The following is a 17,422-nucleotide window of genomic DNA, read 5'->3' on the forward strand; positions in this document are numbered from 1 at the left end:
CTTCTTCTTCAGAAGATGCTTCTTTAGTACTGTTGGATGCATTTTGCAAACCATTCAGACTCTGAGAAATCATATTGACTTACTGAGTCAACATTTTGTTCTGAGCCAATATGGCATTCAGAGCATCAATTTCAAGAACTCCTTTCTTTTAAAGCGTCCCATTATTCATAAGATTCCTTTCAGAGGTGTACATGAACTGGTTAACCATTTCAATGAGTTCCTGAGCTTCTGCAGGAGTTTTCTTCAGGTGAATAGATCCACCTACAGAATGGTCCAATGGCATCTTAGACAATTCAGACAGACCATCATAAAATATATCCAGGATGGTCCATTCTGAGAGCATGTTAGAAGGACACTTTTTGGTTAGTTGCTTGTATCTTTCCCAAGCTTCATAGAGGGATTCACCTTCTTTCTGCCTGAAGGTTTGGATATCCACTCTAAGCTTACTCAGCTTTTGAGGAGGAAATAATTTAGTTAAGAAAGCCGTGACCAGCTTATCCCAAGAGTTCAGGCTATCTCTAGGTTGAGAGTCCAACCATATTCTAGCTCTGTCTCTTACAGCAAAAGGGAAAAGCATAAGCTTGTAGACCTCGGGATCAACTCTATTGGTCTTAATAGTATCACAGATCTGCAAGAATTCAGTTAAGAACTAAAAAGGATCTTCTGATGGAAGTCCATAAAACTTGCAATTCTGTTGCATTAGAGAAACTAATTGAGGCTTAAGCTCAAAATTGTTTGCTCCAATGGTAGGGATTGAGATACTTCTTCCATGGAAGTTGGAAGTTGGTGTAGTAAAATCACCAAGCACCTTCTTTGCATTGTTATTGTTGTTGGGTTCGGCCATTACTTCTTTTTTGAGATTCTCTGTAAGGTTTTCTCTGGATTGTTGCGCTTTAGCTTCTCTTAGCTTCTTCTTCAGAGTCCTTTCAGGTTCAGGGTCAGCTTCAACAAGAATGTTCTTGTCCTTACTCCTGCTCATATGAAAAAGAAGAGAACAGAAAGAAAGAAGAATCCTCTAAGTCACAGTATAGAGATTCCTTAAGGTGTCAGAGGAAAATAAGAATAGAAGGGTGAGGTAGATAAAGGTGAATTCGAACATGTAAGGAATGAGAGAGTCTGAATTTCTAGTAGAGGAGGAGTGTTAGTGATTAAATAGAAAGAGATGAGAGAGAGGTAATTTTCAAAAATTAAATCAAAATTTAAAATAATTAGTTAATTAAAAAGAATTTTGAAAAATGGTAAATGGTTTTCGAAAATCAAAAGTGAGAAAGTGGTTAGGTGGTTTTGAAAAGGATAAAAAATAATAAATTTGAAAAAGATAAGAAGTTAGAAAGAGATATTGAAATTAGAATTTTAAAAAGATATGATTTGAAAAAGATTTGATTGAAGAAAATTTGATTTTTAAAAAGATATGATTGAAAAGATATGGTTGAAAAAGATTTGATTGAAAAAGATATGTTTGAAAAGATATGATTGAAAAGCAAATTTTTGAAAAAGATTTGATTTTTAAAATTGATGACTTGACTAACAAGAAACTAAAAGATATGATTCTAAAACTCAAATATTGAATCTTTCTTAACAAGAAACAAATTTGAAATTTTTGAATCAAGATTTCTGAAAATAGTGAAAGAAAAATGAAAAAGATTTGATCTTTGAAAAAGATATGGTTGAAAAGATTTGATTTTGAAAGATATGATTTCAAAAATAAGAATTAAAATATGAAAATTTGAAAAAGATTTGAATTGAAAATAAAATCTCCTCTCTTGTGCCATCCTGGCGTTAAACGCCCAGAATGGTATCCATTCTGGCGTTTAACGCCCAAAATACTACCCTTTTGGGCGTTTAACGCCCAGCTAGGTACCCTGGCTGGCGTTGAATGCCAGAAATGCTTCCTTACTGGGCGTTTTTCTGAACGCCCAGCTTTTTCTCTGTGATTCCTCTACTGAATGTTTTGAATCTTCAATTCCCTGTATTATTGAATTGAAAAGATATATTTTTGAATTTTTGAATTTTTTTATGATGAGAGAGACAAACAACAAAATGAATTAAGACAAGAGAATGCAAGATCAAAACAAATAATGCATGCAAGGAAACTTTGAATGTCAAGATGAACACCAAGAACACTTTGAAGATCATGATGAACATCAAGAACATATTTTTGAAAAAAAAATTTTGAAAAGAAAGACATGTAAGACACCAAACTTAGAAGTTTGTATACTATGGACACTAACACTTTGAGAATGCACATGAGAAACAACAAAAGACACAAAACAAGAGAAATTAAAGATTAGACAAAGAAAATCATCAAGAACAACTTGAAGATCAATGAAGAACACAAGAACACATTTTCGAAAAATGCAAGAAGAATAAAGACATGCAATTTACACCAAACTTAAAAATTGACACTAGACTCAAATAAGAAACACAAAATATTTTTGATTTTATGATTTTATAAATTTTTTTGTATTTTTTTTCAAAAATTATTTTGAAAAAGCAAATAAGAAACTCAAAATTTTTAATAAGAATTTCAGGAATCATGTAATGTTAGTCTAAAGCTTTAGTCTAAAAAGATTAGACATGGCTAGCCAAGCTTCAGCAAGACATTACATACAACAGCCAAATTGATGGGAATCAACTAGCTCTTGTGATGATAAAAGCATCATCTGAAAATCTAGAATTCATTCTTAAAAATTCTGGAGAAGAAAATAAAAAGAAAAATACTTAATCTAAGCAACAAGATGAACCGCCAGTTGTCCAAACTCGAACAATCCCCGGCAATGGCGTCAAAAACTTGGTACACGAAATCGTGATTCACATTTTTCACAACTCCGTGCAGTTGACCAGCAAGTGCACTGGGTCGTCCAAGTAATACCTTACGTGAGTAACGGTCGATCCCACGGAGATTGTCGGCTTGAAGCAAGCTATGGTCATCTTGTAAATCTCAGTCAGGTGGATTCAAATGGTTATGAAGCTTTGATAATTAAAAGATAAATAAACATAAAATAAAGATAGAGATACTTATGTAATTCATTGGTGGGAATTTCAGATAAGCGTATGGAGATGCGTTATTCCTTCTGAATCTCTGCTTTCCTACTGCCTTCATTCAATCATTAATACTCCCTTCCATGGCAATCTGTATGTTGGGGGATCACCGTTGTCAATGGCTACCGTCCGTCCTCTCAGTGAAAATGGTCCAACTACGGGTTACATAGAGCTAATCATCTGTCGGTTCTCACTTGTGTTGGAATAGGATCCTGTGATCCTTTTGCGTCTGTCACTATGCCCAACAGTCATGAGTTTGAAGCTTGTCACAGTCATCCCATCCCAGATCCTACTCAGAATACCACAGACAAGGTTTAGACTTTTTGGATCTCAAGAATGCTGCCAATTGATTCTAGCTTATATCACGAAGACTCTGATCTCACGGAATGGAAGGCTCTGTTGTCAGGAGAGGCAACCATGCATCGTGAACCAGGAATCCAAGAGATATACATTCAAGCTTGTTTTCAGGTAGAACGGAAGTGGTTTTCAGGGACGCGTTCATAAGTTGAGAATGGTGATGAGTGTCACATAATAATCACATTCATCATGTTCTTGTGTGTGAATGAATATCTTAGAACAAGAATAAGCTTGAATTGAATAGAAAATAATAGTAATTGTATTAATACTCGAGGAACAGCAGAGCTCCACACCTTAATCTATGGTGTGTAGAAACTCCACCGTTGAAAATACATAAGTGATAATGGTTTTCATTGGCTTCGGCCCTGGAGGGGGAAACAGAATAACCAAGACCTAGGTCTAAGGACTAAACGTCCAAAGATGAAAATACAATAGTAAAAAGTCTTATTTATAATAAACTAGTTACTAGGGTTTACAAAGATAAGTAAATAGTGCAGAAATCCACTTCCGAGGCCTACTTGGTGTGGTTTGGGCTGAGCATTAAAGCTTTCACGTGTAGAGACTTTTCTTGGAGTTAAACGCCAACTTTGGTGCCAGTTTGGGCGTTTAACTCCAGCTTGTAACTCAGTTCTGGCATTTAATGCCAGAATAGGGCAGGAAGTTGGTGTTTAAACGCCAGTTTGCATCATCAAAACTCGGGCAAAGTATCGACTATTATATATTTTTGGAAAGCCCAAGATGTCTACTTTCCAACGCAATTAAGAGCGTGCCAATTGGGTTTCTTTAGCTCCAGAAAATCCATTTCGAGTGCAGGGAGGTCAGAATCCAACAGCATATGCAGTCCTTTTTCAGCCTCTGAATCAGATTTTTGCTCAGGTCCCTCAATTTCAGCCAGAAAATACCTGAAATTATAGAAAGACACACAAACTCATAGTAAAGTCTAGAAATGTGATTTTTGCATAAAAACTAATAATTATTTACTAAAAACAAACTAAATCATACTAAAAACTACCTAAAAATAATGCCAAAAAACGTATAAATTATCCGCTCATCACTTACCCACGGTCAACGGGATTTTATGTCACGTATCCTAGTTGCCAGGTATTCTATTAGAATCCACAATGCAATCTCTAGCTTTGGTTCAACGCTATCCGGGTCAGGACTCGCACGGAACCTATGTAGAACAAGGGTGAATTTCCGGGTCACCCTCAATTCATGAGATGAATTACGAGAATTCATAAGAGAATAGAATCAGACATATTGAACTAGAACGGTAATATTATTAATCCATGAAACTTAGAAGAGCTCATAACCTTAACCTTAGGAGGTTAGTGACTCATGCTGTTCCAAAATACAATGGAAAATGTAAAAGTCGGCAAGAGTTTAGGTAGAAGATCCTAAACAAGGGTGATCTTCTCCTATATATACTAATCTAATAACTAAGAATTACAGAAATAAAATAAACTAGTCTTGTAGTGCAAAAATCCACTTTCCGGACCCACTTGGTGAGTGTTTGGGTTGAACTTGAGTGTCTTCCACGAGCTAGTACCCCTTAGGGGCGTTGAATGCTTGCTTGGGACTCCATTTTGGGTGTTGGACGCCCAGCTGCTCCCCTGTGGGCGCTGGATGCCAGGAATGGGCTGGTGGCTGGCATTGAACGCCAGTTTTGGGCCTTTATTTCCAAAGAAAAGTATGAACTATTATATATTTCTGGAAAGCCCGAGATGTTAGCTTTCCATAGCCATTGAGAGCGTGCCATTTGGACGTCTGTAGCTCTAGAAAAGCTCCTTAGAGTGCACAGAGGTCAGATCCTAACAGCATCTGCAGTCCTTTCTCTGTCTCTGAATCAGACTTCTGCTCAAACTTCTTAATTTCAGCAAAAACATACCTGAAATTACCATAAAACACACAAACTCAAAGTAGAATGCATAAATTTGAATTTTTCACTAAAACCTATGAAAACTTAATAAAACATAAACAAAACATAATAAAAACTATATGAAAATGATGCCAAAAAGCGTATAAAATATCCGCTCATCAGTCACCCTGTCGATACCCGCCTCCGCCATTTGCCAGCTGGGTTTGGGGATGTTTACTCCATGGCATTGGGCCCTTGTCATGTCCTCCGACGCTTGTCTCCCAACACTGCTCAAAGGTAGTTTTGATGGGTCGTCGATGAATGTTCGCCACCGTGTTGCTACCTTCCGGATTCTGCGACTAATACCATATTATTTTAATCTTTTGGAAATAGGAAAGAGTAGTAGTGGTAGTGGGTGAGGTGCTGATGGTAATGGAGTGGTAGTGAGTGAAGTGGTGGTGGTGAGAAGAGAGAGGGGATATTTTTGTCATTTAAAAAAATAATCTGTCCAAAAATATGATTTTAAAACTATGTTAAATTTTACGGACGATTTTGTATGCAAAAAAATATTAGGGACGAAAAAAGCTTTCGACATAAACCATAGAAACCAAAATCGTACTTAACCCTATTATTTTAACCATAATTATCAAACCGAACCAGTAATTAACTCGGTCATACGATAAGATTATCCAATTTGCTTCCCATGACCATCACCCCCATTTTATACCAAGGGATCACATGAAATTTTAAATGATCCCAAATAAACCCTTTTGACCTGAACTACATGACAAACTAAGAATTATCTATACATGTATAGGATGCACATTGTTAGTTCGTGATTTGTCTTGGATTTTTCAAGAAAATTATACAAGCAAGGAAGCAACCAAAAAATAACTCAAAAAGCCGGTGCTTTTAGTAAATGAATTTATGGGGAAGCAACATTTAATTGCGTTACGTGTTAGTAAGTGATTGATAAGTATTAAATCCATGGCACATCAATTTGGAGTTGGAAGTTTTGTAGGAGATTCTAAATAGAACAGTCTTCTAGTCCATATTTCACCTACCCATCTGAGTATCTAGATTTTTTTATTTGAGTTGAGTATCTATGTTGATGATAAGTATTATAAAGTATTTTACCTGTGTTTATATTACCAAAAAAAGCTGTGTTTACATGTTGTAGTAAGTATTTAAATTTTATTTTAATAATCACTTTAATATTTAATTATATGATAATCAATTTATTTTTGGATATTTTAGTTGAGAAGTAGTTTTAATGCATGTTTGCCAATCCATAAAAATAAGAAGAATTAAAAAAAAAAGAAAATCTATTTGTTAATAATTAAGTGTGTTTGAATATTTGGACAATTTTAAATTATAATTTCTTTCACTCAAGGGAAGCTATTTTTCATGAAGAAAGCTCGGGACATATTATTTGGACATTTTTTTCAAACCGCTAATGGTACAGTACATGACACACTAACCAAGCTGCTTAGAACATGTTTGGGAACAATCAAAATAAGACCTGCTTCTTCACAAATCTTTTACCAAAAAAATTAATCATGTTAAGGTTGAAAAATAATCAAAACTAATCACTACTAGAAAATTAATTATTACAGACGAATATTTTCGACGAATTTTATCCCACGGAAATACAGACATAATTTCAGAAGAATTTTTTTTTCGGAAACCAAAAAAATGAATTAGCATAAATTACAGACGGAAAAGAGAATCCGTCGATAATTCTGTCGAAAAAATTAATTTTTTTCTGTAAGAAATAATTACAGACAGAAAATCCGTATGTAATTAAATGAACAAAAATGCTACATTTTATTAAATTATTACAGACGAAAAATCCGTCTGTAATTTAAAATTTTCTGTCGATAATTTTTAGTTAAACCTAGCATCTGTCCGAACTCCATTTACAGCACAGAATAATTTGATAATACTTCATTCAACTTCAAATCGAAGAACTCCCTTAGTTAAACCTAGCATTCACCTCTCCGTCGCACGAGCTCCTTCTTCTCCATTCCTTACCTACAGCTGCACCGCCGGCCACCCTAACCGCCGGAGCTACTTTTTTCCTTCTTCTCCACTTTTTTAAACAAAGCAAGCTCTGTGTCTTTCTCGTTCGCAGAACAAAGCAAGCTCAAGCTCCACCACCGCGCGCCTCTCTCTCTCCTTTTATCCCACTCAGTGCTGGCTCGCATACCTTCGCGCAAGCCCTAGCTCCATGGCAACCAAAATCGGTTCTACCGTTAGCCGCGGTTCCACCTCTCTCTTTCCCCCTTGTTCGAACCGATAGGGTGCGTGAACTAGGGTTTTGGTTTTGTGGCAGTGGTTGTTCATCGGAGAGCCACTGGCGATGCTCCTATTCTCAAGTAATCTAAATTCAAGGTGATCTTCGTAATGGCAGCATTATATTTCTCCTAGACTTTAACTCAAAATTCATATGATTTTGTTTGCTTATCGTAATCGCTGTGCTTTCTCATTACTTATTGTGATTTTGTTTTCCCAGACTTCAACTCAAAATTCATAAGGAAGGTATAAGCTTTTATTGTTTGAGATTAAATGCTTGTTAGAGTTACTTGCTTGTTTGAGGTTACTTGCTAAGATTAAAGCCTCGCTATCTTTCACTTAAAATTTCTGAAGGTTTTGATAAATTTTACCATCAATAGAAGCAGGAGGCTAATCTGACTCAATCTGTTCTTATTGTCAATTATCTCTGTTTCCATCTCAATGTGTTCTTGTCCTAATGTGGATTTGACGAGATGGTGGCAGGGAAGGAGAGGATGTGTTACATCTTGTTCCGGTTGAAGGAGTGGAGTCACCACTATATGCTCTCGAGGTACTCATTTTGATTGAAATAGAATTGAATATTAAACTAATAGTGCTCATATGTTTCTATTTGTGAAACCGTTTCTCGCATTCTATTGAATCTTTTTTTGGGGCAGATAAACCCTGAGAAATCTATGGAAGAGTTTCGAGCAGCTAGTCAAAAACTTGGTGATGGCGTGGATGTAAAGTCTTTAATGCAACTTGTGTTAGTGATTAGATAAATAAAATAAAATAGAATAGAAGTTACTCACATAAATGTTTGATAAGCAATAAGCAATAAGCTACTTCGGACCTGTCTCAGCTGCCAATAAGGTTAGAAATCAGTATCGTTTGTCCATATATGTATTTTTTGCTGCAAATCAATGGCTTATTGAATTCTGTTTTTGGCTGTAGTTTTTTCATCAAATGGTTTTCCTTGCCCAAGTCTCATGGTGAGTAGTGATTGGTATACAAGTTCAACAACCTTTTTGAATTCTTTGATTTTTTTTGCTGACCCTTTTAAATGTATTTTTGGATTCAAAAAAGAGTATTTATTATTATTATTTTCAAATTGGTAGTGCAATTATGTTATGTAGAAGCTTTGGCTAAAAAAAAGTGCTGCTAGAATTTATTGAATTTATTGTGCTTGCTGATGTGTTGATGTAAAGTTCATTTTTTCTATTATTATTATTATTATTATTATTATTATTATTATTATTATTGTTATTTTGTGTCGGGGAAGTTTATAAATGGATGTTAATATATATTTATTATAATATGTGCAGGATATGGAATTTGGGTGGAGAATTGTGCTTGGTAGCTTTACTGGATTTTGTAGAGCTGCATTTGGAAGCGTAGGTGGTGTTGGTGGAGGTGGCATATTTGTTCCCATGCTTAGTCTCATCATTAGTTTTGATCCAAAATCATCAACTGCTATCTCAAAATGTAAGATAAAAGCACACATAATAATAAATTTGATGATCACCATTCTGCTATAAATTTCACATTTGAGTTTGTTTATGCCAGATAGTGTTTAGGTGTACTAGCTGATTTGGCTCAAAGAAAATTTTAATCTCAAGATTTCTACTGTTATTTTTCATGAGTTATTTTAGTAGTTGCAGGAAGAGAATAATAAAACTTGTGTATTATCCTAGTTTTACATTTCAAATAAAAGAATTGCAATTCCCATGAGTCCAGTTATCTTTAATTATAAGCCAATTTTGTTTTTGTTTTCAGGTATGATCATGGGAGCAGCTTTGTCAACTGTTTACTACAACCTTAGACTAAGGCATCCAACATTGGATATGCCTATAATTGACTATGATTTGGCACTTCTCATTCAACCAATGCTGATGCTTGGAATCAACATTGGAGTGACCTTCAATGTTCTTTTTCCTGATTGGATGGTCACTATACTACTTATTGTTATCTTTGTAGGTAATGATGAATCTTAACATTGACTACAATTTAGGCTTTCACCTCTTTCTTACAGTTCTTATTGATCTTTGATGTGGTTTTTTGCAGTGACATCAACCAAGGCATTCTTTAAGGGTGTGGAAACTTGGAAGAAGGAAACCATAATGAAAAAGGTCTCATTAAAATTTGTCTTCATATATAGTTTTCGGTGCTCCTCATTTTAATTATTGTTAGTAAATATGTTTATTACAAACACTCACCATATGCAGTACAAATTGTACAAGTGCTAAAAGTCTTAATAATGGATGCAGGACTCAGATGCAATGGAGAAGAAAAGTCATACTAATTTTTTAACACAGTGCATGGTTCTTACTAGGAGATCTTTTTTAACAAATTGTTTTCTGCAATAGTTTTATTTTCTGTACCCATTTTTCTTAATCCAAGTCATTTGTAGCATATTTGAATCTCAAGATGGTCCCCTTGTAAAAGCAATGAGAGGGGGTGATCTCTTTCTTGTTGATGAGATATCTTTGGCTGATAATAGTGTACTTGAGAGACTGAATAGTGTGTTGGAGCCAGAAAGGATGCTAGTAAGTTAACTCATACTGATATTCTGTTTTTAACTTCCTTTTAGATTCATGATGTATCAAATAGCACCACCTTTTTCTTTATATAGGATTGATGATCACTGTTTTTCTGTTCCCTGCAAAGAAAATTAGGTGTGTTTGGTTTGTGTTTTCATTTTCAGTATTTTATATTTTTAGAATTTTATGAAAATAAAAGATACCTCTCTAAGCCTTTACTAAATGAGCTTGAAGGCATTGCGCTGAGAAGGTACCTCTCTAAGCCTTTACTGTTACAGGATACAAATTTAGATATGCAGATATTTAATATTTCGTTTATTTGATTTATTTACAGAATTTCCAAGCTTAAAAATGCGGGAAACGTAAAGAAAGATTATTGTGAAAGGCTCTTGGAAGTTGTTAATACTATGATAAGTTTTTTGAGGTATATTATCTTGATATATGCAGTTAATTTTGTTAATGGTGTTTATGCCTTTTTTTTCTCCAATCAATTCCATCATATCAAACTTTGTTGACTGGGCTTTAATTTTATTTCATTCTTCAATTCATACTCAAACAATGTTTGTTCAAGTATGGCCTTGAAATTCCTAGAACTTTGAATAAAAGGGATTGTTTCAGTTTGTCCAAAGAGATGATCTTTAAACAAATAAAAGAATGATAACAATTTAAAAAAATTGAATTATGGATTTGTTCTTTGTTCTCTGGACTAGATTCGTATGAATTGCTAACGTGGATGGTTGTGATTTTTGCATTAGGGTGGTGGTGCTGCTGTTGAACTCTTTTGTTATTTACGTTGGTATCAACAATGCCTCAAGATGCTGTTTATGAACGCCCTCTATTTGGGGTCAAACTCTCAAGCTTTTTCCCTCACAAATTCCAGGTAATTGATATTATTTTTGAAAGGAAATATTCATAATTTGTTGTTGTGGTATTATTGTAGTTATTGCAACTGCAAATTTGGTAACTTCTGTTACTAATATACACCTTTTTATGTTGTCCATGTTCTTTGTGTGACTTTAGTTTTGTTGAACTTAAAAGTTATGGCTTGTTTCTTATAGGATGTCAGTGACATTCGACAAGTCCCTGATCATCAGGTTTGTCATGCTTTGTCTTTTGATTACACTGTCTATTCTAGTATTCTATCTAATTCTTTACTAACTTGTTTATGCACCTTCGATTCAATAGGAGGTTTTTGCAGACGCTACTCGTGATGAGAGCTTGATCTTAGGGGGCAACAGGTAATGCCAAGAGTTCACTATCCTTTTTCTAATAACCTTCACTTGGTGAAATAAGCATAACTGCATGTTAGGTATGCGAGCCAATTGAAAAACTTCATGGATGATGAGAGTTCTTGCAAACTGATAACATTGGAAACAATGTTAATGTTTTTATTTGGTGCTAATTAGGAAAAATATTATATTGCATTATCAACTACTTGTTGATTTGTGCCAAGTAATTACCTAAAACATAAAGAGATTGTAACACTTTTGCAGCTTTAAACTTGGAAGGGAGACCATTAAGCTGTAGGCTTTCAGACAAAGTACGTTGCTCAAAATTTACTTTTGTACTTTTGCTGCTCAGAAGTTTTTTTATCTGGTAATTTATATAGTCATATCTATTAGGTTTGTTGCGATCTGGATTCTAAAGTGTCATTTGATTATCATGCAGGCAAATGACCAATTACGGCAATGGTTTGAAGATGATGATGCGCTTGAGCGTGCTATTAACAGAGAGTACGTCTCTAACTGAATATGCTGAGTGTCATCCTTACCATACTTAGTAAGGAATTTTTAGATCTCATAACTCTGCTCATTCTTGTTTTGAATAGGTGGATTTTGTTACCATGCAGAGATAAAACATGTCTTAAAACTTCTGTTTGTCTTTTAGCTTGCAGATGGGTTAATTTTAGAGAAGACCTCATCTCCCATAGGAGTTCTCTTAATTATTTTTGAATCTTGCCCTGATGCACTTGTACAGGTGAATTGAACAATTTTTTTTCAATTTTTCTCTGAACTTTCTCGTTGTCACTTTCAATTGGTCATGGCTGTGATTATGTGTCATTCCTGTTCAGTGGGCTGTTAAAATAGTCTTCAGATTTTCCACATAGATTGGAGGAAAAAATTTCCAATTTAGAGTCAGAAAACCAAGTTCTTTGCCAACAAGCATTGGCTGTATCACCAACTGGAAAAGCTTTGACTACAAGATTAATACCTGAGGCATTACTTCTACTTCAACAACTGACACATAATTTGATAATACTTTTAACTTTATTGTTCCAATTCATGTGAGCGAGTTAGTTTTATAAAGTAATTATTAGATTAATTTGATGAATGAAGTTGTATGAGAGTGGAATGATGTAAATGATATTCATTTTATGATGTAAATGATATTCATTACTTCTGCTTCAACTTTTTTTAATTATATGACGTAAATAAATTATATTGACTTGCTTGTTTATAGTATTTCTTTTTTTCACTTGATAATATGATGAATTTGTTTAAATTTATATTTATTTTGTATGAAAACAAGTTTATTTTGTAATTAGAAAAATCTAAAAAACATTATTTTACCTTACTGATAGATTTTCAGACGGATTTTCTGTCTGTAATTAGAGTGTGAGATAATTTTTCAAGGTTCAAATTACAGACAGAAAATCTGTCAGAAAATCCGTCTGTAATTACAGACGGAAAATTCGTGGAAAATCCGTCTGTAATTACCAACAGAAAATCCGTTGGAAAATCCGTCTGTAATTACCGACGGAAAATCTGTCGGAAATTTCGTCGTCCCCGGGAAATGGATGGAGAATTTACAGAGGAAAAATCCGTCGGTAACTTGTAAAAATCCGTCGGTAATTTTCCGACGTAAAAAAATCCGTCGGTAAATAATTTCCGACGAGGCTTTTATAGAGGGACAAAATCCGTCGGTAATTTCGTCGGTAAGCAAAAATCCGTCTGTAATAAAGACTAAATCTGTGTGTAAATCTGTCTGTATTAATCCATTTTCTAGTTGTGAATAATTTTAAGATAAAGCAATATTTTAGAGTTTATTAGTATAAATCAAAGCTTAATTTTTTTAAGTTGTAATGATTTATATCATTTTGACCTCAAATATCTAATTATCATTGTTAGAGTATAATTAGGATTAATTAGTGTTAGTTATAATTATTTAAACATATTTATATATTTATGATATGATATTACACTTTTATTACTTTGATTCTTCTAGTATCTATATATAGCCTTGTATATTATATTATTCTTCAACTCGTTGAATAATAGATAACCATTTCTTTAGATTACTCTCTTGTTTCTAACATGGTATCAAGAGTATAAGTTTTTTTTCCAAGAAAAATCATTCCTAGCCTTTCATGTTTTCCTCTCCGGCACCTCTTTGTACCTATTTTTGATCTCTTTCTTGATGTTTTTTCGTTGTCAGTGACCACACCATTCTCTTTGTCTCGTCGTCCTGAGTCCAATGAGCCCAACCATGTCGCACGGAAACACCCTGACACGCCGCTGCTAGCTTCCTGCCCGCCATCACCTCTTCTCCCTTCCTGACGCATCCATAACCATTGATCCGTGTCCCAGATCAATGCTTTAGAACCCGACCCGACGCCAGATCCGCACTCCAACTCATCGCCATGTCATCCTTGACGTGTTTTCTTCCTCCAATTTGGCATTGCCACGTGTTTTCCTCTGCTGACGTGGCAAATAATGGGACCCTCCCTAAAGTTTTTTGGTGAGCTCTTTCTGATTTTGCACTTCGTTTTCTCGATTTCTGCCCCAATTTTGTAGTTTCTTCTCTCTTTCATCTTTGTCTCTTCTATTATAGAAAAATCAAATGTTTTTCAGCCTACAATAAGTAGGGTACATTTTGCCAAAACTATCATTGTTTTGGCCACTACTCCCAGACAGCCCCTCTATTGAATGTCGAAAGTGCAAGAAAAAAGGCCACATTGGCTTCAATTTCCCAATATTATTTTTCCATTATTGCAAGCTCTCAGAACATTTGATTACTACCTGTCCTACTCATCCACCACGTTCTGATCAAATCAAGTATCATTCTCGTCCTAACTTCTCTAAGAATGTGCCTGCTTCTGTTGCTTTTTGCTACTGCTACTGAATCTACCAGCTCTGCTTCTCTCAACCCGTCTCCTGTCTCTCTATCTGATATTGCATCTCTTCTTAAGCATATTTTCTTATCTTTTGGTAATACTCCTGCTATTTTTTCCACTCTTCTAAGTGATTCTAAATGGTATTTTGATTCCAGTTGCTTTCATCACATGTCTTTTTTTGTGTCATCTTTTCTCGTCTTTGTCTACCACTACAAATGCACCTTCTGTTAATACTGCTGATGGTTCCATCTTGCATGCGACACATAAGAGTTTTATTTTACAATCAAATCTTAATCTTTGTGATACTATTTTATTCCAAAATTAAAACGTTAATCTTATGTCTGTTAGTCAACTTGTTGATCTCGGTTTTGATGTCAATTTTGTTATTTATGGTTGTCGTGTGTAGGATTGTCAGACGAGACATCATCGGGACTAGACATATAATTGGAAGGTTGTTTGAGCTCGAGAATCTTCGTATTCCTTCTACATCAAATCTCTGTGTTGTTTCTTCTCCATCTACCCTTCACTTGTGGCATCACCATCTTGCCCACAGCTCCTTAGAAAATTTGCATCCTCTTGTGTCTAAGGGTGTTTTAGGTCAGGTTAATAATGAGTCTTTTAATTGCATTTCTTGTCAAACTACAAAACAACCAATTTTATCTCTTCACAATAATTCATCTCTTGCTTGCTCTCCTTTTGATCTTATCCACTCTAATATTTGGGGCCCCGTTCCTACTGCTTCTATGGGAGGGGCTCAATACTTTGTGGTTTTCATTGATGATTATTCACACTTTACTTGGGTTTATTTGATGACTAATTGCCATGAACTACCTCAGATTTATATTAACTTTGCCACTATGATTAAAACTCAGTTTTCCATTGTCATTAAATTTTTTTGACATGATAATGATATGGAATACCGTGACTCCAAACTTTTAAATTTTCTTGCAAGACAGGGTACTTTGTCTGAGTTTTCTTGCCCTAGTATGTCTCAACAAAATGGACGGGTTGACACATAAACACTGTCACATTCTTGATTCTGTTTGTGTAATGCTTATTTCTTCTTCGTGTCCTGAGCGTACTTGGGGTGAAGCTATTCTCACTGCTGTCCATGTTATCAATAGACTTCCTTCTTCTATCCTTGGTAACATTACTCCCTTTGAGCATCTATATCATACCTCTCTAGATTACAATTCTCTTCGAGTCTTTGGTTGTGAATGTTTTGTTCTTCTTCAGCCTCATGAACATAGTAAACTTGAACCTCGAGCTTGCATGTGTTGTTTCCTTGGTTATGATACTGAACACAAGGGTTATTATTGTTAGGATTCTCTCTCTTGCATATTCGTATCTCTCGTCATGTTGTATTCTGGGAGCATCACATATTTTCTAGGTTCTCCTTATTTGAGTCCATTCCTCCTATTCAATCACTATTTTTTACTAACCCCAATGTTGATATTTTTTCTAGTGATAAATCTATAAGTTCTATCTCAAGTCAACCTCTCAAGCCACCTACTCTTTTGCCTTCTCCATCTCCCAATGATTCCAGACCAAACGATAATCCTGCTCCTGCTGTCATGCCTTTTCCTTCCCATCGTTCTTCTAGGGTAAGAAATCCACCAACTCATCTTTTTGATTATCATTATTTTTATACTATTTTTCAAAACCATGAACCTAAGTTATTTCGAGAAGCCTCAACAAATTCAAATTGGCTACAAGCAATGCAGGAAAAAATCCAAGCACTTGAAAAAGCACACACTTGGGACTTGGTTGATCCTCCTTCTGATCATAAAGTTGTGGGTAGTAGATGGATATACAAGATTAAGACTCGCTCTGATGGTTCTATTGACCATTATAAGGCACAATTGGTTGCTCAAGAATGTACGCAAGAGTATGGTATTGATTATGAAGAGACCTTTGCTCCTGTTGCTCATTTCACATCTGTTCGCGCTCTCCTTGCCATTGATGCGATCAAAAAATGGTCTCTCAATCAGATAAATATGAAGAATGCATTTCTTAATGGAGATTTGAAAAAGAAAGTCTATATGAAACCACCCCCGGGATATTCTTGTCCTTCTAGCAAAGTCTGTCTCCTTCGTAAGGCACTTTATGGTCTTAAGCAAGCTCCTTGTGAATGGTTTGACAAGTTCAGCACCAATATATATAATCTCAGTTTTACTTATATCCCTCATGATAATGCTCTCTTTATTCGTAAAAGTGAACGTGGAGTTGTTCTTCTACTTTGTATATTGAGGACATGATCATTACTAGAGACGATGTTGATGGTATCTCTGATTTTAAAGCATCTCTTCACCATACTTTTGAGATGAAAGATCTTTGTTCTCTTAGTTATTTTCTTGGCCTTGAAGTCATTTCCTCATATGGCGGCATCTATCTCTCTCAAGCTATGTATGCTTTTCATCGTCTTGCTTGAGCTAGAATTACAGATAGTCACATTGAGTCTACTTTTCTTGAGCCTAATATTCGGTTTACTCCTATGGATGACACAGTTTTGGATAATCCTATTTTTATCGATAATTAGTTGGAGGTCTTTTCTACTTGACTGTCACACAACCAGACATCGCTTATCCAATTCATATTTTTAGCTAGTTCTTGTCAGCTCCTCGTACTACTCATTATGCTGCAGTTCTTTGCATTCTTTGCTACATTAAGGCACTCTATTTCATGGTCTTCACTTTTCTACCCATTCATCCTTAACTCTTCAGACGTACTCAGATGCTGATTGTGCCGGTAATCCCATTGATCGTTGTTCTACTACTGGTTATTGTTTGTTTCTTGGTGACTCTCTCATTTCCTGGCGAGCCAAGAAACAAATATTCACTACTCGATCAAGCACTGAAGCTGAATACCATGCTCTTATTAACACCACTGCTGAGGTTGTCTCGCTGCATTGGCTTCTTGAAGACTTGGGTGCCCTTCAGTCGTCCCCAACTGATGTTTATTGTGACAACCTCAGTGTTATTCAGATTGCTTATAATGATGTTTTTTAGAATGCACCAAACACATTGAGATTGATTACCATTTTGTCCGGCAATGTCTCGTTATTGATGCTTATCGTCCCGTAGCTATTGAGACTCTGGATCAGACTGTTGATATCTTCATGAAGACTCGTTATCTTACTCGTTTTCGGACTCTAGTGTCCAAACCCAAGATGGTATCTTTAGCTCTCACTTGAGTTTGAGGAAGAATGTTAGAGTATAATTAAGATTAATCAGCATC

The 17,422-nt window shown here is 35.2% G+C and overlaps 1 protein-coding gene and 1 non-coding gene across 2 annotated transcripts; both read left to right on the forward strand.

The window, feature by feature from the left end:
* The first annotated feature begins 341 nt into the window (after positions 1-341).
* On the forward strand, positions 342-445 carry LOC112792922 (small nucleolar RNA R71). The gene has a single exon (XR_003197640.1). It is a non-coding gene; the product is annotated as a small nucleolar RNA R71 (small nucleolar RNA).
* Positions 446-13,711: 13,266 nt separating this feature from the next.
* On the forward strand, positions 13,712-17,193 carry LOC112776976 (uncharacterized). The gene is made up of 3 exons (XM_025821254.1): positions 13,712-13,809; positions 14,592-14,787; positions 16,909-17,193. The coding sequence occupies exons 1-3, from the start codon at positions 13,712-13,714 to the stop codon at positions 17,191-17,193; spliced, it is 579 nt and encodes a 192-aa protein (XP_025677039.1).
* Positions 17,194-17,422: the final 229 nt, after the last annotated feature.

Source organism: Arachis hypogaea, chromosome 3 (assembly GCF_003086295.3).
Source record: "Arachis hypogaea cultivar Tifrunner chromosome 3, arahy.Tifrunner.gnm2.J5K5, whole genome shotgun sequence".
Classification (NCBI taxonomy): domain Eukaryota; kingdom Viridiplantae; phylum Streptophyta; class Magnoliopsida; order Fabales; family Fabaceae; genus Arachis; species Arachis hypogaea.

Coding starts and splice junctions, on each gene's coding strand:
- LOC112776976 (XM_025821254.1), top strand. CDS start 13,712: ATGTCATCCTTGACGTGTTTTCTTCCTCCAATTTGGCATTGCCACGTG. Junction 13,810..14,591: donor ACCCTCCCTAAAGTTTTTTG/GTGAGCTCTTTC, acceptor TGTCGTGTGTAG/GATTGTCAGACGAGACATCA. Junction 14,788..16,908: donor CTAAGGGTGTTTTAGGTCAG/GTTAATAATGAG, acceptor TTAACTCTTCAG/ACGTACTCAGATGCTGATTG.